Source organism: Cavia porcellus, unplaced genomic scaffold (genome assembly GCF_034190915.1).
Source record: "Cavia porcellus strain 051 isolate PalLab524CR breed Dunkin Hartley unplaced genomic scaffold, mCavPor4.1 scaffold_3, whole genome shotgun sequence".
NCBI lineage: Eukaryota > Metazoa > Chordata > Mammalia > Rodentia > Caviidae > Cavia > Cavia porcellus.
Genome location: NW_026947486.1, coordinates 36,646,584 through 36,672,795, shown reverse-complemented (window position 1 = coordinate 36,672,795; position 26,212 = coordinate 36,646,584). Strand labels below are relative to the sequence as shown.

General features: G+C 35.1%; 1 protein-coding gene across 1 annotated transcript in view; it reads right to left on the bottom strand.

The window, feature by feature from the left end:
• Kif4a (kinesin family member 4A) overlaps positions 1-26,212 on the bottom strand; it is a 115,217-nt gene that overhangs the window by 78,595 nt on the left and 10,410 nt on the right. The window contains exons 8-10 of the mRNA XM_013153713.2: positions 7,007-7,123; positions 5,038-5,213; positions 679-740 (exon numbers count right to left, since the gene is read on the bottom strand). Of these exons, the coding sequence (XP_013009167.1) occupies positions 679-740; positions 5,038-5,213; positions 7,007-7,123 (355 nt within the window). The remainder of the gene's footprint in view (positions 1-678; positions 741-5,037; positions 5,214-7,006; positions 7,124-26,212) is intronic.

Below are 26,212 nucleotides of genomic sequence, written 5' to 3'. Positions count from 1 at the left end.
GTACAAAATCATGCTTTCTAATAATAGATATCAACACAAAAATATAGATGAGTGTATGTGTGGGTTGTTACACGTGCAGATATTTCTGAGCTCTACACACGGAGAGGGTCCAGAAGTAGTGATACCCTAGTAACAATGAGGGTAACTAATGCCAGGACCAAATATTAGTTTCTAAGCACCATTTTTCAATAAAAGGAACCAGAGTTCCCTGGAAATATAAAAATACATTTTGGAACATCTTGTGAAAATGCTTAAATACCTTGTTAAAAACACACATACACACATGAACACAAGAGTTATGCTGAAGGAGCTCTCTGAACAATGAAGAAACAATTTGAAGAATAAAACATATGACAGTACTGGACATTAACCCTCAGAATAAATTAAATACCCAGGCATCTATGTAGATGTAACTAACAGTCATATAAATAAAAGTGGGAGAAGAGATAGCAGCTCTTCCATATAGTAGTATTCAATAAGTAAATTTCTGAGGCTTTTTCTATTACATCACATTGCTTCAAAAATAATTAGTTAAATCTTACATAGTCAGCAAGGTTGCTAGAATCCCTTCCATGACACTTAAGTATTTAACAAACTTTAGGGTATTTGAGGAAAACAACTACTAGGAGAAATAGCCACTTCTAGAATACATGTTTAAAATTAATCTATGACTCTTACTTTATAGATGTAGGCAGGGTACCTCCATGGGCTTGCAGCAACAAGACCTGTAGCTGTTGTACCTGATAGAAGCAAAGAAAAATAATCAGATAGTCATCAATCAAAAGTTACTTATCCTTTGGCAGTGAAAGTACTACAATTACCAGTAGGGTAATTCTATTTAATGTCTATAAAATCAGTGGTACATCACTGTTGATGATTCAATGATTAAAAAGACAATCAGTATTTTGCATAAACAACACATACTTAGAAGATGAATCGTCCCTTTTTTATTTTTCTGTGGTGGTGGGGATGAACCCCGAGCCTTTGAATTGAGCTACAGCCTCAGCCCTTCTTTAACTTTTTATTATGAGACAGGATTTATCTCTTCACTAAATTGTCCAGGCTGGATCCAAATTTGTGATTCCTCCTGCCTCAGGCTCCTACAGTGCTGGGATTTTAAGTGTGTGCTATCATGACCACAAAGTTGTCCCTTTTATTTAAGCATCTCAAGGAGTTTTTATTGAATGCCTATTTTTAAAAGTCAAATAGCACTGGGATTGGCAATGTAGAGATGTACAAAAACAAAATATGGTCCTACTCTTAAGATTACATCTGGTTGAGTTAAGATAAGCCCAAAGATGGAAATAGTAGAAAAATAAGGAAATATTAAAATGTCAGGTATAATTAACTACTTTAGGGTTTGGAGAAGAAGCAAATCAATGAAATCTCAAAATAGTTAAGGTAAGGTTTGTGGATGTGGATCTTAAACCAGAGCATTTGTGCAAGCAAATTTCCCAGGCCCTCCTATGACAAAAGAGGAACCATTCTGCTAAAACTAGTATCCTCACTTGTCCATTGAAGCTCCACTCCTCTTTATGAATCTTACTCCATTTGTTATTTCCCTTATATATCTTCAACTTCTCCCTTTCTATAGTATCCTTCCTGAGATTAAAATATATTCAAGTCTCTCCTATTTTGAGACAAAAGCATCCTTCTCAATCATGCTATTTCTATTGCCTCATTTCTCTCTTCAAAGTTTGAGAAAAAAGCCCATAATAATTGCCTCCAATTCATTTTCCTTACCTCTAATTCCTCAATTTATTTCAATCTAATTTTTGCCCAAACTATACCATTAAAATAACTTGTTAAGGTCACCAACAATCTGCATGTCACTAAAACCGATGGGCATTTTCAATCTTCATTTTATATGATTGGTAGCATTTGGCTTATCAGGCACCACACTTTCCTGGTTTTCCCTCTATTTCTTTAGCTGAATATCCCTGTGTCTGGGTTTCTGTTTGCTCTACTTACCCACTAAGATGGTCAAGTCCCTCCAAGCTTAGTGAAAAGTCTTTTCACCTTATTCTGTTCATTATACTTTCTGGATACAAGTTTTTTCTCTTCCTACTGTGTCAGTTACCATACACAAGCTGGTTAACTCTTGAATTTATCTCAAACTCAGATCTTCTAAATGGTAAAACTTTGGATTCAATCATCTGACTGATATTTCCACTTAGTTATCTGTTATCTTCAACCCTGGTCCTTTTCTAGTAAACCCCAGGTCAGTGATTATTGAGTTCTACAAGTAAAACATCTGCATATCATACTTTCATTTCTTTATCTAATTCACTGATTCTTTATATCACTATGGTTGCCATCCTGTGTCAAAGCCAGCAGTTTCTCGCACTTGGCCAGCTGTAGTACCTTCTCAAATGGTCTCTACAAACCCACTCTAGTGTCACTATAATCCATTTCTACATAGGAGCCAGACCATCTTTAAAAATGTATTTTCAGTGTTACTACCCCTTTTAAAATCATTTTTCACATGCTCCATGAATCCTTGACCAGGCCTCTGATTTCCTTCTGGTCTTATTCTCTCCTTTCTTTCTACATATTAGCCACACTGATATTCTTTGTTCTAAGAGTTTAACATGTACTAACTTATTTACCCTTCACAAATCCCTATCAAGCAGGTAATATTATGCCCATTGTGCAAATAAAACTAAAGCAAAAAAACTTGCCCAAAGTACGTAGCTAGCAAATTATAGGGCTAGGATTTCAAAATGGGCAATTACTTGTAGTGTCAATGCTCCATGATATTCTACTACTCATGCTGTTTCTTCTTAGAATTTTCTTCCTTTTCTCCATTGTTTATTTTTCTCAATCTTTCAGATCTGAGGTGAAGTGTTGCTACCTCAGAGAAGTCATTCTAGATTGAATATATAATAGATAATGCTGTCCTATACTCTTACAACACACTATCTTCATTTATAATTATTTAATGTTATATTATTATGTGTTCAGTGTTTATGCCTCAAGTTAAGCAATAGGCACTATGAAGGCTACAAATGCTGTGTTGTTCAATAATACATCCCAGTGTAGTATCTGACACATAATAATATTGTTCCATAAATATTTACACGGGAATGAATGAGCTAGTAAGTGAGTAGGAAGAAGAACGTTTTGGCAATAGGAAAAAACATGACAGGACAAAATTGAATGTGGCAATACCATGGACAGGTAAATTGTTTATATTCTCTAAAATGACTCCTTGAAAGGATGGAGACTAGGGGGCTGGGGATTTAGCTCAGCGGCATAAGCGCCTGCCTTGGAAGCAGGCAGTCGTGAGTTCGATCCCTGGTACCGATAAAAAGACAAAAAAAAAAAAAGAATGGAGACAAAGAAAGAAAAGCAGAGTGATTAATTAAATAATAGCTATTGCTGAGGAGGAAAGCCAGAGAAGGAGTATGGACCAGATACTTCAGAAACACTTGATTTCCTATAAGCCAAGTACCATCCTCTGGGAGGCAAGAAACCATGACACTCCTTTAAATCTGTATCAATTCAAGCCTTACCTTCTCAGCTCCTCCACCAGGGCAACCGAGTTGTTGCACAATCATATTAATACCACCACAAATTTATGGTCCAAGCTAGCTCCGTCTTCTATTTCTGTTCAGTGATTTCAAGCCCTCTACCCTAGTATCTGACTACAGTACTCACACTTAGATGACTTTGACTGAGTCCCTGTTCTCAGTTTCAGTCTCTTCCAAGTAGTTCTACTTGTTCAAGTCTCTCCCACATTTTAAAAACAGACATACATCTGTTAAGCCTTGATTACTTGGTTATTGCCTGTTCTCATATTGCCTTCTTGAAATACAGACCTCTGGTTTCCTGTTCTTCCTTAGCCACCATTCTATGTAGTTTTTCTGCAGCAACCTGTTCTTTTCATTTTCCTGACCTTCTTACCAAGGTTACCAATAACCTCCTTGTTGATAAAAGTCACTGGATACTTTTCAGTCTTTATCTTATGCTTCTTTATAAATGTATACTTTTATGCTTCTTTATAAATGTATACTTTGGATGACTTTCCCTTACATGCTCTTCCATTGGCCATTACAACTGGTTTCTTCCTCTCCTACTCCTTGAAGTCTCTCTTGTCTTCTTTACTTTCCCCATTCTTTAAGTGCTAGTGTTTTTAGAGTTCTGATTTTGATATTCTGTTTTATTTGCACACTCCGCCAATATTTAGTGAGTGCTTTTAATGTGACAGGCACTCTTTGAGCTCATCAACTCCATAACTTCAGATACCATTGAAATGCTGATGACTCTTAAACTTTTGTCTTCAGTTCACATCTTTCTCTATCACACTCATTTAGCCAGCTGTGTTTCAACATTTCCACTGACTTGCCCAAACTGAACTTATTTCCATTTGCCTACCTGATCCTGGTTTTCCTCCTGTATTTCCTGACAATGATTAGCACTATTATTTATTTATTTGTCCAAGGAAGAAACTTGGGAACCAACCTAGTCTCTTCACATCAATCTTTCTTTTCTCACTTTTAATCTGTTATCAAGTACATCATATCTATTCTACTTTCTTATTGATTTTTTCTCTAACTTTTCCCTTCTCTTTATTTCAGTTGCTATTGTCTTTCTAACCTGGGTTATTATAACAGCCTAATTCATTTTCCTAATTCTAGCTATGTCCACCTTAAGTCTACTTTCTCTAAACTTGCTGCAGTGATCTCCTTAAAACACACATTTCCTTTAGTCACTCTCTTACATAAAACCCTTCAATGGTTCTTAATACCTTCTGGTTATACTGCAAATTTGTTAACAGGTCAGATAAGAAACTTTAGGATCTGGCCTCTGCTTATCTCTTTTGCTTTGTAACTCACTGCTTATTTTTTATCATTAAAACCCCCAATGCCACTTCCAATCGCAATACATTAATGGGATTTACTTTAAAACATACTCTAACAATGCTTAAGGAATATCTCGAAATTTCTGATAGAGGAGAAGCTGAGAAACAGAAGCTCTATCATTCCCCTCATGTACTTGCAATTTTTTTCCCATAAAAATCTAACTCCATTATACCTGTTGCTTAAGATGATTAAGTTCAGCTGTCTGGGGATCAAAATTAATAACAGGTTTGTTCTTGATTTTTCTTGCTCTGTCAGCATAGCGGAGAGTATTTAACGTTTCCTCTAGATTGGAATCAGCAGGACTCACACAAGCGATCATAAGTGTATGGCTATTACCTCCTAGAGAATCTGAAAAACAACAATGAATAATGGGTAACATGAAATCAAACAGGATACAGGTACAAGCTGTTCATTGGGGTTGGTGACTTCAAACTCAAGAGATAGAAGAAAAGATTCTTAGATGCTTACAAATTTCCTATTACACAAAAATTTCTTTTTTAAAAAATGTTTAATAGTACATGCTTGCAGGATATAATGATTACATCCATTATGGGAGTTAATAAATTTACCTAACAAATCTTTTTTATACCCTTCTCCCTCTTCACCCTCCCCACTCCATCTTTTGGTCCCCTTTCCTTTTGCAAAGTATCTGTCCCCTTATTTCCTATTATCTATCTTTTATTTTGTTCTATAAAGAACTTGGGTTTCTAACATAAGATAAACCATGCAATATTGAAGCTTGTGCTTGATTTATATCATCAAAAAATTATGGTCTTGAGGTGCATCTACTTTCCTACAAATGATTCAAGTGTATACTTCTTTACGACAGAGTAATACTCAACTGTGCATAAATGCCACATTTTCTTTATCCATTCATCTGTCAGTGGACATACAGGTTTCTTCCAAGATTTAGTTATTACGAATTGTGCTGCTATAAACATGGGTATGCATGTATAACTGTAATATAAAATCTTTGACTCTTTTAGGAAGATTATCTAGGAGGAGTTTCTGCCTTGGAGCTAGTTGATCATAGATGAAACTATTAACCAAAATAAACCTCTGTTCCTTAAATAAAAGGTACCTAGGAGGAGAATAGCTGTACTAATTTACATTGCCACCAATAATGTGGAAGGGTTCTTTGTTCCCCTGCAGCCTCTCTAGCATTTGTTATTATTTGATTCCATGATGATAGAAATTCTTCCTGAAGTAAGATGAAATCTCAGTGTTGTTTTAATTTGCATTTCTCTAATGGCCAGAGATGCTGAACATTTTTTCATGTATTGGCCATTTGTACTTCTTCTCAGAAGTGTCTATTCATTTCCGTTGTCCATTTTTTGAATGAGTCTTTTTTTATCCTGGGGGGTCTGATTCTTTGAGTTCTTTTTATATTCTAGATATTAGTCCACTGTCTGAGTGGTAACCAGCAAAGATTTTTTCCCTCTCTGTAGGTTATCTCCTCACTCTATTGGGTGTTTCCTGTTTTGTACAGAAGATTTTTAATTAGATATGATCCCATTTGCTAATTGTTGCTGTTATTTTTTGTGTAACTGGAGTTCTGTTCAGAAAGTCCTTGTATACTTCTATGGTTATTTTACCTTCTAGCAGAATGTTTCTGTTTAACATTTAGATCTTTGATCCATTTTGATTTTAGTTTCTGATGTGTAAAATGATGTAACTTATAGAATTCTATCTCATGTGTCTCTATTACCAAAAGAAACTATGATTTCAGTGGTTAGATTAAAACAATTGGGAGGTTGCTGAGGAAAGTTAAATAAAGCCATTATTGAGATGAAACATTCTTAGGATGCCCCCTCTTGGTAGATTTTTAACTCTCTAGAGAATTCTGCTTAGCAACACTATTAATTAAATAGTAATCAAGTTCATTTTCAGACGCAAAGTACTAAATACAGTTGGCACTCTATAGATTTCTCTCAAATCCATATATAAAGATATCTTTTTCATTATTTTAGCAATCTGAAGATCAATAGCTTTTTCTGTCTCTATCAATTAGATAGCTATGTATGTGACAGCCCAAACAGGTAGGTTTTTTCTTATTTTTCTTTTAACCGTTTTACCTTTGCTTTCTTAGCACTGTCATTCTGAGTTACTCTCTCTTATGTTGAGAGGCACTCTGGACTTACCTTGAAGTAGTCGAGTCAATTTGGAATCTCTGTAGGGCACAAAGCCACCTTTTTTGTCATCTCCAAGAGCACTGATTACATTTCCCAAGCATAGAAGGCCTCGGTTAATATTAATACCTAGTAGCAGAACAAAAAAGTGATTGGTAAATTGCTTGGTAAAGTATCTAACACACACACAAACACACACACACACACACACACACACACACACACACACACACATATATACACATACACATACTAGATTAGAGGTTAAATGACTTGCCTAAGGTTAAACAGCTAGCAAGTGGTGGGCCTGAAATTCCATTTCAGAATTTCAGTCAAGTCCTATGTTCTTTCTTGTGCCATACTAGTATATTTTACATCTTATTACTTCAAAAAGGACAAAATTTTCTACTTTATTTAATTCTGAGGTTTGTTTTTCAAATTTTGATAACCTCTGAGGTCCCTCTAAAATATCGAACTTTCTTTTATTATGTTTACTGTGGAAAGGCTAAATAGTACACTGGTTAAGTATGAGTTTTGGTGTCAGACAGTCCTAGCTTACAGTCCTGGCTCTGTCAATGACTACAGATAGCAAGTTCCTCAAATCTAACTACCATATTAGATTGTAGGAGGAATTAAATAAGACACTATATATAAAAAACAATACAATGATAAATAATGGTGATACAGTTGAATGTATGCATCCTGATTAGTGTTGAAATTTCATCTCCAGTGAAACAGTATTTGGAGATAAAGCCTTTAGGAGGTGATTAGGCCATGAAGTTTCTGCCCTAATAAGTGGGCTTAATGCCTTTTAAAAGAACTAAAGACAGCTACCTAGGTCTTTATGCTCTTCTGACATGTGAGGAAAGTATTCATTTCTTGCTTTCCTTCTCATTTTTTTTGTAAGGTTGCAGTGAAAATATGTCCTTCCTGGATACCAGTCCTACTAGTGCTGTGAATTTAGACTTCTCAGCTTCCAAAATTGTGCGAAATGGATTTCTACTGTTTACCAATTACCCAACTTGAAGTATTTTGTTAAAGTAGCACAAATGGAATAAGAAAAATGGTATCCTTATTGTTAGCTCTATTGTATTGTACCTTTTACCCAGTTGCACTTTGGACTCCATTATAATTCAAAACAAGTAGCTTAATAAGACCCTAACTCCAGTTTCCTCTCTTAATGGTATCTTTCATGGGTTTTGTTCTTTTTTTTTTTTTTTTTTTTTTTGGTACTGGGGATCAAACTCACAACTTCACACTTGCCAGGCAGACACTTACTCTACTGAGCTAAATCTCCAGCCCTGTTCTTCACCCTTATTGTGACTACCAAATTGACTGATTTTTCTAATACTCTCAGTTCTTCACCCTTATTGTGACTACCAATTTACTGATATTTTCTAATACTCTCAGTAGATCAGCATCTTTTGGGACACAAACTATTTCTTACAAACTCCATGTCCAACCATTTTAGTTTTGCTTTCCCAAGTACTCACTGGACTCATTTTCTACCATTCCTTCCATAGGAAATGTTAAACCAACTGTCTCTCCCCCCCCATTGTATGTACGTATTTGCATATAAATATAACTGAAGAAATATATAAATGAACTGGAACCATTACAAATATGTTATGGTCTTACTCTTGGTTAATCATGAATCTTTTCTTCCTCATTCTTATTTGATCAACTGAATTTAATTCACCATGTTAGCTATTTTAAACACTCATCATTTTCAAGACTATAAAGAGGTAGAGGTAGGTCCTCTACTCTCTATTAGTACATGATTTCACCGAATACTTTATGGAGACTAAAGTTATCTACAAGTGCTTCCTAATTGTCCTTCTCTTCACCTCACATTCATTCCTTTGCTGTTACTCATTCCTTTCTCCTTTCCCTTATTTCAGAAGAAATAGCTGTCATTCTCCAGGCCCCGTCATTTGCCTCTGCCCATGTTTCTTTTCCCTTCATTTCTTCAGGTGCCCTGGATCCTTTGATCTTTCCCTCTCTTTATGAGATCTTTAATTTCCCTTTACAAATTCTTTGTTTTCAGCCTATACACGATTAAATCTCACCAATCTAAATCAAACAATTTCCTTAAACAACTATCCTTTTCTTTTCCTTTTTTAACCAACTAGAAAAAACACTATTTTGCAGAGTTATTTATCTAACCCAGAAAAAAGAGCCTGCTGAGATCTGCTTGTCAATACCTATATTAATTCCCATATAAGTTTTTTCCTTTCTTTTCTTTCTCTTTTTAGCCTAACAGAATATTGTGCTATCTTACTGGCCCAAATCCTATCTGGAAATAACAGAGAGATTGCTAGTATATTTTTGAAAATACTAAATGATACTTCTGTCTCTAGTTTCATATAAGAACAAAATAAACTCAAGATGAAACGTGAAAAGAATCTATGCCTTCTATAGTCTAAGCAAGTGGTGATGAAACTATAGCACGTGTGCCACAATGGGTTGTTTGTGACACTGAAAGCTCTAAAAGATTTTCCATCATTGGAAGCAGAGATCACAAATATAAGGATAAAATAGGCATTATCACTTCTTTCTTCTTCGAATGAGAGTTGAGGCTTTATAATAGAAAGGAGGTAAGAGATGTGAATATCTTACTAGAAAGAAATCATCATTAAATAGAGTCTGCTTTCTCTTAAGACATTAAAATGATAAATTCTTGACAAGGATTTAAGAAAAATGTTTGCAGAGGCTTAAATTTTCTGATCAAGGATGCCTACAGGGTAAAATGCACATAAAAATGATGTGACTAGTTCTTTTCCCTTTAAGATTGAGAACAGATAGAGCAAGGAAATTCAAGAATACTATCTCATTCCATTGGTCATTTGTTCACTATGGCAACAAATAAAGGAGAGGTTTATACATTAAAAGGAAAATATAAATTCAAAGCTACCATGGAGGTACATTACAATGGAATTTTACAACTGGAATAGAAAGGCACATTTGGAGCAAGGAAGAAAAACTAGATATAAGAGAAATTAAGTAAATCTATATGCTATAGCTCTCAACTGGGGGCAATATTGCTTCTTAAGGAACATTTGACAATATCTGGAGACATTTGATTGTCATAACTTGATGGCAAAGTATGTGGTATTGGCAGCTAGTGAACAGAGGCCAAGGGTACTGCTAAATATCAAGTGATGCATAGGGTAGCTGTCTTCCCACCAATTACTTGACCCAAAATGTCAGCAGTGCCACAGATGAGAAGCTCTACTGTATATGTGACGAAAATATGTATGAGCCTAAGGCTAGTAGAATGGTTGAGTGAATTAGAGTGAAAAAAAAATTATATAGATATGGCACACCTGGTCAGAGACAAAGGGAATGATCTGCTATTGAAATGGATCATAAAACTTCCAGAGACAACAACTGAGAGAATATAGTAAAGATACTGGATTAGGAAACAGAGAATCTTAGTTCACAGACGGCTTCTGGCACTTACCAATGTGTATGATGTTGGACAAACAACTGAACTTTTTAAAATCCATAATACAACAGCAATGTCTGTTTTCATAGGTCTGTGATAAAAATCAAATGTGTTCTCTGCATGTCTATGTATTTATGCATGCAGTGCCAGGGAATGAAACAAAAGCCTCACACATGCTAGGCAAATACTCTGACTAAGCCACATACTCAGTCCTACATAGAAGTTATTATTAACAGACTAGAGAATTTTGGGTAATTTTAGTATTTTCTAAGTTTTATGAGGGTGAATGCAGAGTACTGATAAATCACCCATCTGCTTGGGTAGCAATTTCTTCACACAAAGGAAAAAAGGAATGCTTGGCTTTCAAGGTGATACATATGGAATAAATTACTATAGAAGTAAAATAATGGAAATCTGGTTGTAAGGGAACAAGGGACATGAATATCAGTACTCTAGACTTTAAGAAAATAATCTGCAAACTCTGGGTGGGAAAAAAAAGACAGTAAAGATATTAAGGCCAAAAATCTAAAGAAAAGAATTATAGAAGGAGAGAAGGCTTTCAGGAAATACAATTGTAGCTGGACATCGTGGTGCAAACCTTTCCAGCTACTCAGGAGACAGGGCGATTGCCAAGTTTGAAGGCAACTGGGGCAACTTACTGACTTGGTTAAACTTTATCTCAAAATCAAATGAACGGAATGCATGAAATTGAGATTGTGGGATAGGAATGTTAAAAGTATGGTATGCATATCTCCCTAAAAGGTTACAAAAATTTATAAAGAAAAAGGTGGGTTTTAGCTCAATGGTATCAGCGCCTGCCTGCCAAGTCATGAGTTTGATCCTTAGTACAAAAAAAGAAAAAGAAAAAGAATGGTAGGGAAGGGACTAAGTAATAAAGTGAAGACAGTAAGATCAACAGCCAAGAAAATAACCTAGTTGTTAATGTTCTAAAAGCAAGCAAGCAAGTGTAATAGGATAACATAGTTCAAATACATCAAATTACTCGAGTAGGGAATCTACCATATACTAAATGCTCAATAAGTATTTACTGAATAAGGGAATCCAATGTAAACGAAAATTTTCAAATTAGAAGAGTGATTAAAGAAATATTTTTATACAGGGAGTAAGTTACCCAAGAACCTCAACTCGGTCCAATCAAGACCAAATCCAATGTACCTAAATCATAAATTGTGGTGTGACAAAGTACCCTGCAAAAGTACATTTTCCTAGATAGAAATAATAATTTAAAAATAACCAAATTCTTATCTCCCAATCTGATAATATTTCAAATAGAAACACAGGCTGAAGTTCAGAAAGAAGCTTCAACGTAATGTAGAAGTATACATATGTAACACTCCCACTCAAAACTGTCAATGAAAATATATTGCGTAGTTGGGAGAATCAATTTAGATCTAATTACTTTATGATGAAGAATTCTATATCACCTTTTAGTTTTCATATTATAAAAGGCATCTAAGGACATTTGAGAGAAGTTTCTCTTGGCTTTCCTTAAATCAAAAGCTCTAGAAAGTACAATATCAAGAATGCAAGTAAATGACATTCATGCATCCCTGATGTTTGTAGGAAAATATTCTGGAAATGCACATTACACATTGACCCATGTTAGTGAACTTATAAAAATAAAAGTACCAAGATATAAAAAAAAAGTTGAGCCTCAAAGAGATTAAGTAACTTGCCCAAGATCACATAGCTAATATGTGGTAGTCAGGATTCAAACATACGTAATATAGCTTCTAAGTTTATAGTCTCAATTTTTAATCTATATGTATGTAGAAATGAGCTAATTTGTTTATTCATAGGTACCAGGTGTCATGGAAAGAGACTTGGGGCCTAACGAGAGATTTGTTAGAAAATTTATATGTAGAATTCTTGAACTCTTAATTCTTCTCTCCAGAACCATGCAATTATTGTGTCTCCCATTCTCAACCATTTCTCATCTGCTTTGTGGGATATTTTTTTCTATTTGCACATTAAATGTTCTATTCTCTTGGAACTGTCTTAAGTTATTAACACATACGGTATACTTGCCTTGTGTTATTTGATCTGTGCTTAGAGGTCCAGTAAACATTCATACACTAAAGATTTCTCAAAACTGTATCTCTAACCTGACTTTATTTACTTTTTTTCCTTGAGAAAGAGTGTCAGGTTGGCCTCAAATTCAGAGTGATCCTCTAGCCTCAGCATTCCAAGTATGAGAATTATAGGCATACACCACCATACCCAGCTCTAACCAGACTTTTTTTCTGATGTCCAAACCTATACTTTTGCCTGTTTACTGAATACCTCCACTGTGCTAAGGCACTGTTTAAAAACACTAAACAAACAAAACCACCCATCTTTCACCGAAAACATACTCTACTTTAGAACAGTTCTTTTTCACTGTCTTACCCTCTAACCTGTCACCCAACCAAGAGCAACTCTGATTCATCCTGGACTGTTTCTCTTTTCTCACCCCACATATCTAAGTCCTTTATTCACTGAACATTTAGTGACTAGGTATAATTCTAGGCACTAGTGAGGTATTAAAAATATAAAGATGAGTTAAGGAGCTGGGGATTTAGCTCAGCGTAAGTGCCTGCCTTGCAAGTGTGCGGTCGTGAGTTCGATCCCTGGTACTGATAAAAAAAGAAAAAGACAAAAAAAAAAAAAGATGAGTTAAGTCACAATCTCTGCTCTCCTCTCAAGGAATACATAGTCTAAATGGAGAGATTGGCATAAACAAATAATTGCTAATAGGATGGTAAGATGGAGATGTGTACCACTAAAATGTTCTAAAAAAATAAATATAATAAAATGTATTCTCAGAGGAGAGTGGTAAACTTTACCTAGAAATGTAAAAGAAGCCTTCAGAACACAAAAGAGAATTGAGCTGAATCATGAAGGATGATTAGGACAATACCAGTGGAAGAAAGAAAGGTAGGAAAGAAGAGTGTAAAGGCATTCCAGGCAGAAGAAATTATGTCAAAGCATGTTTGTGAGAAAAACATATACATTTAGACACTAGAATAGGGTAGTATGACTATAGTTTAAGTCATGAGATGGAAAATGACAATGAGACCAAAGGCCAGTGAGAGATAGATCATAAAGGCCTTACATGTCATGCTCAGGTATTTGTATTTATGCTGTAGAACAGTCATTTTCAAATTATATTTGCAAAACTGTAAAGTAATTGGGATTTTTTAAATATTTTTTTTATTGTGGTGAAATGTTCATCACTTAAAAATTTGCTGTTTTAAGCACAGATACTCTTTGACTTATGAATGGGTTATGTCATGTTAAGCTTATTATAAGTTGAAAATATCACAAGTGGGAAACACAGTTAGTACACACCTATGCTAATGAACACGATAGATTTAGCAGCACAGTACTCTATTAACAGATTCTCAGTTGCTTCCCCACCATGGTCACGGGGCTAAGTGGGAGCTGCAGCTCACCAGCGCTGTTAAACACCACCAGAGAGTATTATACCACAGGCTAGCCAAGGAAAAGATGAAAATTAAAAATCAAATTATGGTTTCTTTTGGATGTATATTGCTTTTGCACCAGTGTAAAGGTGAAAAATCATTGAGTGGAACCATCTTAAGTAAGTGGCATTAAGTACATTCACATTGTTCTATAATATTACCTCTATTAAAGTTATCTATTTTAAAACTACATTAAATAAATAGCTCACTCTAAGATGCTATATTATTGTGTTAACATACTACCAATGTACAACTTGTGTACATCAAGATTCACTAATTTTTCTGTGGTCCTTGAGGCAGTTCCTTAATACATGCACTTATCACTGCCATACAGTCAGTTGCGTGAAATGCTACATGTTAAGCATGGTATGGTATCAAGATAGTTTCAGTGATTCTTGTAAGCTTTGGGTATGTCCTGTGAGACTTTATCATTATTGCATAATATAAATTATGAAAGATATTGTTAGTAATCCAATTTGGAACTTTAATTTCCTACCATTCCTCATTCAGTTCCTGTACCAATTTAATGATAACTGTCAAGAAAAAAATTTTGAGACACAGTCTATGTAGCTAATGCTGGCCTTGAATTCATAGCAATCCTGTCTCTTGAGTCCTGGGATTACAGATGTGTGCCACTATGCCCAACTAAGATAATCTTGATACTGTAAACTGGGCTGTTTAATTCCTATTAGATAATATACTAAAATTAAGAACGTTCATTGGACCCGTACTTTTAATAGGAAAATTCTGGAGCCAACCTAAAATTCAAAATGATATAATAAATACAATGGCATATCCACATAATAAATATACACACATAAAAAGAACACAGTGTATCTGTATGTGTTGACATGGTACAATCTCCAAAATATATAATTAAGAAGAAAAAAACAAAAAAGTAGAATAGTATTCATAGTATTTATACAGAGAGACTAGAGATGTAGACTAGGGAAAGAGAAAAAAATCAACTTCATTGGATTTTATTTTTAAAATCTTTTATTTTGAAACAATTACGAATTCTCAGGGAGTTGCAAAAAAGTTTTTAAGGTCTTAGGTACTCTTCACCCAGTCTTCCCTAATGATAATATATTGTATAATTATAGGACAATATCAAAACAGAAAATTAATATACATACAATCTGCAGAACTTACTCACTTTTCATCATTTTTATATATACTTAATGTGGGCATATGAGTAATTGATGCAATTATATCACATATATGACTTCATCTAACCACCACCAAAATTAAGATATAAAACTATCCTATCACCACAGGCTCTCTAGTGCTTTCATAGCCACACCTTCTCCTTCACACTTCATTTCCTAAAACCTGGCAACCACTTATCTATTCTCTTGCATAATTTTATTATTTCAAGAATGCTATAGTTATAGAAAATCAACAAGTGGTTGCCAGAGGTTAGTGTTAGAAAAAGCTATGGTTCCAAAAAATTAGAAAAAATGTTGTTCAGAATGAAGAAATTGTTATATTCTTGTTGTACGGCTGATCATATGTCTCTATACACATATTACAACTCAGAATTCTGCATTAAAATTAAGACATGGTGGTGCATGCCCATAATTCCAGCAATCAGGAGACTGAGGCAGGAAGTTTGCTGTGAGTTCAAGGCCAGTTTGAGCTATGCAGTAAATTCATGGCCAGCCTAAACTATATACTGAGACCATGTCTCAGAAAAACAAAAACCAAAAAAGCACAAAGATGAATTTTATTCTATGTGAAATAAAAACTTAAAAAAAAGAAAGTGTTATAAAACTGCATTGTATAGTACATAAACTTTCAAAATTGACTTTTTTACTTAACCATACTGATTCATAGAAGATTCTGTACACACCAATCATAGCTCACTCCATTTTACTGCTGAAAGTATTCAATAGCACGGATGTATCACTTTGATAAACTTTTCATGTGTTTTAGAACATATGAGTTCTTTCCAGTTTGGGGCTATTAGGAATAATGCTAGCCCAAGAAAAGCCCATGACTATTCTAAACTGTAAAAACAGCATTAGGTTTTGTGATAAAAGGGACTCCTTTTCCATGGCAAGGTAGAGTTAAAGAGTTAAAGATGCCTGGCACACCTGAGAGGGTTTCATTGTAAGCCATTCTGGGAAGGGGTTAATTGTACAAGGCTAAGCCAGAGAACAACTACAGAACAACTATACTTCAAGGTGTCCAGTGTTACCTTACATAGGTATTAGGGGAATAACAGCCACAAGAGCAGCTGCAGAGGCGGCGTGGGCTACACGTAGATCCCTCCTGAGAAGTTTAAGCTCAGGGTGCTAAGTACACAGGGTCCCACCCTCCTAGGTGAGTAGCCAGGCCCTGTAATGAGTGGCCTTCACATTAGGTTGAATTTAAAAGGGCTAGCATTAAATAGTCTGCTTGAACTCCCTAACTTGCTACCTACATCCAGCTAGATGCTATTTTCTCTATCTACCAATGTGAGCAAGTACAAGCCATAGCTTGGATGGTTGCCATAGCTAGGGCTATACAGACAAACCTGCATGCTGTAAAGATAGTAGAGAAAACCGTAACTTGCTCAATTCCAAGAGTACAGATCCTGAATGGAAATCACTCATTTAAATATACAGAAGAATTTTTGAACTCATTTTTTTTCCTTCATTGATTTTTTTTGTCTTTTTTGAGACGGGGTCTTGCTATGGCAGTTCAGGCTGGCCTTGAGCTCACTTTGTAGCCCAGACTGGTCTTGAACTCGCAACGATCCTCCCACTCAGCCTCCCGAGTGCTGGGATTACAGGCGTGAGCCACCACGCCCGGCTTCATCATTGATTTTTTGAGAATTTGAGTTTTTTCCATTTGTTTTCCTTTTCTCATCTTTTTCTTGCTTGTTGTTTTCTGTTACCTTTATCTAATCCTATTAATTTCCTTTTAGTTCTTAGTAAGATACTTAATTTCCCTTTTCTCTTCTGATTTTTATTAATTTTTCAAATTTTGTTTCATTCTCATTCCCCACCCCCTCTGAGAAATAACTATTAAACTTTATTAATCTTTACATAGTTAACTCTATGCAGTTACTATTGAATATTTTTTTATTGTTAGTAGATGTACAGTGATTGTACTTAGATATTTAGGGTATGTCAATATTTGGTTTGTCTTAGTGTTTATATGATGATTATAGATTTCTTTCTTATGGCAAAGGATGGTATATCATTCTTTTTAAAGTATATTGATATTAAGTTTGTCTTTCATGCCATTACAGTTGCTGACTGTGTTACTATTGCCAGGGTTGCATAGTTGTTGCTATTAAATGGTTTTCCCTGTATGCCAATATCTGGATTGCCTTGGAGTCATGAATAATCCAGAGATCCATTTCTGGACAACTGGGTGCTGGGCCAGTTACTATGCATTTTCCACTCCCAAATTAACAAAAGTCATTAGATCTTGGGACAGAGGCAATGGCCTATCTTTAGCCATACTTAGTGTATATCACTGAGAACCAGCCACTAACTAAAGAGGTCTCTCTGTACTAGTAACAAAATCTTTCCACTATAAATAGCCTGCAATCCTCACTGCACACACCAAATAAAAGAAACATAAGGAGACAGGGCAACAAAATGCCTTCAAATATTTCCAACACGCCCAGAGTTGACCCATGGGTCACCAAGGGGGAGGAAATTAAAAGCCACACAGCTTGATTATTCAAAGTAACAGAGAAGATTAAAAATACAAACCAGTAACATTCTTGGTGATCTCAAATTAGATATAATTAAACAGGTAATGTACTTAATACACAGTCAATGTGTTTACAGAAGACAACTAATGAAAAGCTAGCTGAGGTAAACGTAACAAAACACAATTGACCAGTTTAGCAAAGATTACATGAAAAGACACCAAACAGAAGAAATTTAGATTATTCTGTTCAAAGTATTGGCAGCAAAAGTGATCAATGTGAGGACAAAGAATCAGAACTATAAGACAAGTGTTAGTCAGTAACAAATTACTCAGAAATACTTTAGAAAAAACAATAGATAATGAAAAATGAATATAATAGCTGTTAGATGAGGCAAAGAACAGTAATCTAAGATTAATTGGAATTAGTGAAAATTCAGATGAAAGCACAAATGATACAATAAACCTGTCTACAGAAATAATAGCAAAAAACTTTCCAAATATGGGGGAAGAATTAAACTCATAGATTAAGTGAGGCATACAGAACCCTAAATAGGCACAACCAGCAGAGAAACTTTCTGAGAAACATCATAGTCAAAACCCCAAAAGTCCAACAGAAGGACAGAATCTTGAAAGCTATAGGTAAAAAGAGCAACAAATCATTAATAAAGTTAAACTCATTAGAAATGCATCCAACTTCTCAACATGAACCTGAAAACCAAGGACAGATTGGAGTGAAGTCTTTCAACTAAAAAGTAGTAGATGTACACCTAATAGAAAACAACTTCTAACCCAGACTGATTGTATCCTGAAATTCTATCTTTCAAAATTGGTAGAGAGACTAGACATGGTGACACATATCTGTAATTCCAGCACTCTGCAGGCTGAGGCAGGAGGATCGCTGCCAAGTTCGCAGTCAGACTTGGTTACATCATGAATTCAAGGCCAAGCGCACAGAAAAATCTTGTCTTAGAAAAAAATGGAGAAATAAGTTCATGTTAAGAAATTCATAGCTAACAAACCAGCACTCCAAAAATTTCTCAAAGCTATGGTAGGGAAAATGAGGTCAACACTTCTAGGAAGATGGTGGAGCAGTAAGCAGTGAGAAAACAGCTTGTCTGAGTCACCATCCAGATGTTGGAACATAGCATTATAAGGAAAGAAGTAGATGCTCTGAACCCAGGGAGAATTTGAAGTGGAAACTGAAGCCCAAAGAAAGGGTAAAAAGAAAAACTTCAAAGAAAGCAGAGGCCGCCAGTGCCTTCACCCTTAGACAGGACTCACTACACAAGAGGAGTTGTTGGAACCTGACGATGCATGGTCATAGTGACAGTGGCAGCTGGCAGCTGGCGACTTCAAAGGGTTCTGCAGACAGACATGGCAGTGGAGGGGAGTGGCAGAATGCATTAGCTGGTGGTGAGTACAGAGGACTCAGTCTTCCTATAGGAGAGAGCAACTTCCTGGGAGCCATTTCGGAGTTGGGCCAGATAAGCCCAGAACCAAAACTGCTGCCAGCTTCCTCTAGCAGCTCCTAGCTGGGCACAGACCCATGGAAATTGCTTGGCAAGCACAGTGAGTCTGGTCTCAGGGCAGGCATGCTAAGGGTATCTACTACTCTGCCATAAAGCAATAGCTGGCTTATTGGTTTACAGTGGCATGATTCAGGACTCGGTCTCCACAGGCTGTCTGCTACTAAATGCAGAGACAATCCTGGAAGTGGAATATTTGTTTTTCTTTTTCTTCTTGTTTGTTTGTTTTGTGTTATTTAGTTTGTTTTTCATTTCTCTTTCACTGTTTTTTTTTTTTGAGAGTGGTTCCTAACCTCTTTGTGAGTGTGGTTTGTTTCTCCTACCATTAACCTCTTCCACCTCTCTTTTCTTTCAGACTTTTGCTCCAGTTTCACAAGTTGACGGGATCCATCTTTGTCTTCCAACCTTACTTGCAATCTGTTCCTCTTTTTTTACTTCTCTATCTTCTCCTTAATCCATTTTCAATTTCAATCTGAGGGCAAACTTAACACGTTACAGACTTACATATTGCACATAATTATCTAGTTTGTTTTACATTTTTTTATATAATCAAAAAAAAATCTAGTTCATATGGTTAAAAGCTGCAAATTAAGAGTTAGCTCAGGTTGTTGTTTTCTAAACTGTGTTTGATTCTATTGGTACCACTACAACCAAAATTGACATAATCATTCTAAACAGCTGTTGGCCCTGATAATCCATGACTGAGATTAATTAAAGGTCACAGAAAATTCTGTGGCACAGTGCCAAAGAACCAAAGACTAGGCCAAATGAGTAACAACTTCTCATCTCCAACATACTGAAGAGGTAAGGTCTTTTAATAGACTCAAAACGAAGCTACACCTGGAAGATAACACACAGACGTACTCATCACCTAAGGGTCCTAAATATCACCAATAAAGCAACCCACCATAGGCAGTATACGAGCATCATCTCAAGAATTAAACTAAAAAAAGAAAAGAAATAGGAAGACACTTAAATAAGATGCAACCCCAGATATCCAGTTCACCAAAGGCAAACCCAGAGGGCAATGAGGTGGGAAAATCTGAAAGCTACCCACCAGGTCTCTCTAGAGTGGTAACAACAAAGTAATTGAACGAGGCTCTAGAAAAAATGAAGTCAGAAATAATCTCTCAAATAACTTACAGAGATTACCAAAATACACAAAATGCTTAGCGATGTTAGAGCAGATAAAGACAAAAAAAAAAATAGACAAGCTTAAGCACATTAGGGAAGTTCAGCATAATAAGAAATGGAATCCATAAAGCAGATTCAAGTAGATATTTAGTAAATAAAAACTCCATTGAAAGTATTAGAAGCAGATTAGGCCAGGGTAAGGAGAAAATCTCAGATATTGCAGACAGGCTTGCAGTTAGTGACCAGGAAAAGAAAGATTTCTCAAAAATAGCCAAGGACCATGAGAAATCAATCAAGCAGCTGCTAGGTAAGACAAAGAAGTATAACTTTAAGATTAACTGGAGTCAATGAACAATTAGGAGATATCACAAATGACATTAAAAACATGTTCATAGCAGCAAAGTGGGATCACTGAGTGAGGCAGACAGTTGGAAGGGAAAAGTAGGGAACCAATGGCAAGAAAAAATTATGGCAGAGATGAACTAGTGCATGTTGGCCATAACCATTAATGTAGATGGCCTCAATGCACCAATAAAAAGAAACACAGGCAGAGTGGATCAAGAAACAAGATTCATCAATATGTGGTATATGTGAAACACATTAACTCAAAAGGAAATCATAGACTAAAGAAGATAAAACAATGCTCCATGTGACAGGGAATCAGAAAAAAGTAGGAGTAGCTTGCTCATCAACTACAAAATGGATAAGAAAGATATGGCATTTTTATACAATGGAAAGCTACTCATCTATAAAGAAGGATAATAACAAGGCTCTTGTATGTAAATGCATGCACTTGTGATTATATCTTGGGTGAAATGGTTTGGACTCAAACAGGTGAACACTATGCTGTCTCCCTAGTAGAAAAACTGAATTGAGTTAATAGGATCCAAAATGTACCAAAGATATCATGAAAGTGAAAAGGGAGGAAATGTTTAAAAAGGAAAGGTGGTAGCCATTGATAATTTCCTATTGTTTTGTTTTGGAGTCCTGTATCATTTTAATTGTTTTGTTTTGATTGGTTTTATTCTGTTTTGCTTGGTTTAATTTTGCTGTTTGGTGGCACGTGCAGCTATTTCGAAGATGACAAGATATGTTATGGTGGCCACTGTTGATTTCCTATTGTCTTGTTTTGAAATCCTGTATCACTTTCATTGTTTTGTTTTGATTCATTTCATTCTGTTGTTAATTTTATTAGGTCCGATGGTGTGGGCAGCTATTTTGAAGATGGCAGGGGGCACTGCAGTAGCCATTGTTGATTTCCTATTATCTTGTTTTGAAATTCCTGTATCACTTCACTGATTTGTTTTGAATGGTTTTCTTCTGTTTTATTTGCTTTGATTTTAATATGTCTGATGGTATGTATTGTAATCTAATATTGAATATTGTAATTTAAGTATTGTAATCCATTTTTTAATTTTTCTCACAATTCAGAAAGTTATATTTGTAATCCCATTGAGTTGTTATTGGAATCCCAAACAGTCAATTCTAATCTACCACCTCTAATGCAACCCATGATAAGAGTAAACACACAAAGACATATTCAAAGTTAGGGCAGCCAAAGTGTCCTAAACCTGATCCAAGTGAGATATGCAGACAAAGGCCATGATCCAAGGCCTTTCCCTCAATCTATTATCTTGTGAAGAAGGAGGTGGCTTGAGGATGAGTAACAGTGATGATTGTGAGTCACTTGAGCTGGCTAGCCAGGTAGGGAAAAAAGAAGCTTTGCAAAATGCAGGAAGAAGGTCATGTAGAAGGATCAATCTACATAATTCAATTAAAGTAGCATTTAAATCATTTTCAGAGGCTGTTGCTTCAGTTCCCAATATATAAACCTTTGTGCCCTGGGGACTCATAGCCTCTTTATTTTACGGTTGATACCCAGTTGACATTTCTAGAGTTGACTGGCTCTGCCATCCTATTGTACTCAGATCTTTTACAAAAAGCACTACGCAAGGAAACAGGAGACTGTCAGGCTGGCCTCAAAGGTCACATATCAATATTTTCACTGGCCTTATTTGCATTTCTTGGAACCAATAGAAGGCAGAAGGGAATATCATAGCCCGTTCTGTACATATCAGTATATGGAAATAAGACTAATGTTGCAGCAATTGTTCTGTATTCAAGAGGATTCACTCAAATTGTCTCCTACAGTATGAACAGCTATTTTGAAGAAAAGGAGAGGCATTATGATAGCCATTGATGACTTCCTATTGTCTTGTTTTGAAGTCCTGTATTGATTTCACTATTTTGTCTTGATAGTTTTATTTTCTTAAAAATATTTTTTTAAAAAACTCACTGTACCACCCAAATGTCTATAAAAGGAGGTTCCATGTGAATATGTAAGGCATGTATCAACTGACTACTACACAGCAATTTGAAATTCAAAAATATCTGTATATATTACTATTGAATGATCATTAGGACATAACATTAGATGGTTAAATGGGAAGAAACATATAAAATATTGGTGGAAGATAATAGGAGTATATAATTGCTTATATTTAAAAATCAAAGTAATAAAAAATAGTGGTTATCTATAAGGAGAAAGAGGGAACAAAGTAGAGGAAAGAGATAAACAGGATAAGCAGGAATTATTAAATATAGTTACTTTAAGTTTTTCTTTCTTTAAATCTTCCTTTGGAAGATACAAAGATCCTTTGTAAATGCTTTACATAAATTTTTAAAAAAATATCAATCATAGGGGCTGGGGATTTAGCTCAGCGGCATAAGCGCCTGCCTTGCAATCAGGCAGTCGTGAGTTCGATCCCCGGTACCGATAAAAATGAAAAAGACAAAAAAAAAAAAAAAAAATCAATCAAAATGGAAAAAAGTAATCAGTAAAAACTGAAACAAATGCATTGAAACAAATCTGATTAAGTTGGAGGTTTACTCACAAAGAAAGTAATTATTTCAAGTAATTTGGCATATCAATCCAGTTTACAGAAATAATGGCAGAGCTGGGTGTGACAGTTCATGCCTGTAATCTGGCACTTGGGAGGTTGAGGCAGAAAGATTGCCATGAGTTCAAGGTTAGCCTCAACTACATAACAAGACACTGTGTTAAAAAAAGAAATGGCAGGAAACTTCCCACATATAAGAAAGGAAATAAACATACAGATAAATAAGGCAGATAGATCCCCCCAAGTAGTTGTGACCAAAAGAGAATTCTTCTACTTCACATTATACTCAAAGCACCCAAAAGTATATTACAGGAACAAAATCTGTTAGAAAAAGCAATGAATCACACATATCAAGGTAAACTCTTTAGAATTAAGCAGACTTTTCTACACAAACCCTAAAGACGAGGAGGGTTTGAAGTGTTTCAAGCCCTAAAGGAAAACAACTTCGAACTCTGAATTATGTATTCTGTAATTATTTCTATGACAAGGTGCTCCTGAGAAATTCATGACCATAAAACCTGCGTTATAAAAAATATTCAAGGATATAGAAAGTGAGATTTTTGGGGGAGGTACTGAGGATTGAACTCACAACCTTCATGCTTGCCAGGCAGGCCTTTATGCCACTGAGCAAAATCCTCAGCCCTAGAAACTGACATGAAGCAAACAATACCAATGAGTCAAAAAAATGAAAACATCTCGGGGCTGGGGATTTAGCTCAGCGGCATAAGTACCTGCCTTGTAAGCAGGCGGTCGTGAGTTCGACCCCTGGTACCGATTAAAAAAAAAAAAGAAAGAAAGAATGAAAACATCTGATAGGATAAACAGCTAAGAAACGGGCAAAACTAAGGAAATCAATAATAGGAATAAGTCAGTAATTCTCAGTAATAGTTCTCATTGTGAATGGTCTCAATTCCCCAATCAAAAGACACAGATTGACAGAATGAATCAAGAAACAAAATCCAACAATATGCAACAGAAAAGAAAAATATTAAATTCAAAAAAATTCACAGATTAAAAATTAAAGAATACAAAACAATATTCCATTCAATGGAACCTGGAAAAAAACAGAAACTGATCTTGATATTAATATAAATGATAAATGATATGATCTTCTATATAAAAATTCTAAAAAGATTTATTAAAACTATTAGCACTAATAAACAAGCTCTTAATGTTGCTGATACAAGATCAATATATAGACTTAATAAACAGTTTGAAAAAGAGGCATAAAACTTATTCTCTAAAAATTTTTTAAAAATACCAAAAACCCAAACCCACACCAACCCTGAAAGTAAATTTGGAGGAGGACTCATACTTCTCAATTTCAAAACATACTACAAATACACAGCAATAAAGACAGTGTGAAGCTAATATAAAAAGTATAGATATACAGATGAGTAGAACAGAGACTCTAAGTACTTCTAGCCAAGGAGCCCAAGAAAATTCAATGGGGAAAGAATAATCTTTTCAATAAATGATGCTGAGACTCGATATCCACTTGCAAATTGAATTTGGACAACCACTTCATATCACATACAAAAATTAATTGAAACTAAATCAAAGACCTAAATATGATAAGAATGGACATTTTTCCAAACTGCCAATAAATATATGGACCAATGCCTAACAACACTAAACATCAGTGAAATATAAATGAAAACTACAACTAGATACCACTATATACCCACTAGAATGACTACAATTAAAAAGTCCTAACAAGTGAGATTGTGGAGAAATTAGGACGCTCCTATATTGCTTGTGAGAATGTAACATGGTCCAGTTGCTTTGGAAAAGTCTACCAGTTCTTCAACAAGTTAAATATGGAGCTACCATATGACCCAACAATTTCATTCTTAGATACTCAGAGAAATGCACATTTTCATACCACAGAATAGTTAATAAAAAATATATTGACACATGCTATAAAATATGTGAATATTGAAAACATGCTATATGAAAGCAGTCAGTGTCAAAAGAACACAAACTACATAATTCCTTTTATATGAAATGCCTAGTGTAGAGAAATCTATACAGAGAATTAGTTATGAGGAAGTAGAAAATAGGGAGGATTTCTAATGGGTATGAGCTACCTTTAAGGTGATAAAAATATTCTAAAATGTATTATTATGTTGGTTATGCAACTCCTCATGAATATACTAATAACCACTGAAATTTATACTTTAAAAAAGGATGAATTTTGTTATGTTAATTACACCTCAATTTTTCAAAAAAGGAAATTGAAAAGTATTAACATATGACCCAGGAATTCCATTTCTAGGTACATACTCAAAAATTACACACTTTTGTCCACATGAAAACTATACATGAATATTCACAAAATCAGATATGAGCAAATGGATAAATAAAATGTGGATAGCCATACAACTGAGTATTGTTAAACAATTAAAAAGAATGAAGTATTGGTATACGCTACAACATAAATGAAACTAGGAAACCTTATGCTAAGTGAAACGAGTCAGTCACAATAGACTACATTTATATCAATGTAGGTTAGTGGCTGCCTCAGGTTAGGGAAAGGGTTGGGAATGAGAAATGAGTGCTAACAGGTATGATGCTTCTTTTTAAGGTGATAAAATATTTTAAAAGTAGACTGTAGTGTGTGAATTTTATAGTATGTGAATTATATATCAATAAATCTATTAAACAACTGAGACTATACATTTAAAAGAATATAAAGAAAGGGTATTAGAATCTTTAAAGCTGATTGTGGTGATGCACACCTGTAATACCAGCACTTAAAGGCTAAGGATTACCACGAATTCAAGGCCAGCCTGCACTACATAGTGAATTCAAGGCTAGCAGAACTACATAGCAAGACAATTCCCTCCCCCAAACAAAAGAATCTTTAAAACTAGTACTAAGAAGGCTAAATGTCAACATGCAAATGTAGAATTAAAAGGACATTTTAGAATACATTCAGAACAAAAACTGGGGAAGAAGTAAGTTTCTGTTCTGTGCCAGCTCTAACGATAAATGACAAAGAGGTAAAATTCCTCAATTACTATTTTTGTTTCCCTCTTTTGACTAAAAATATGACTAAAGAGGTAGTAAAT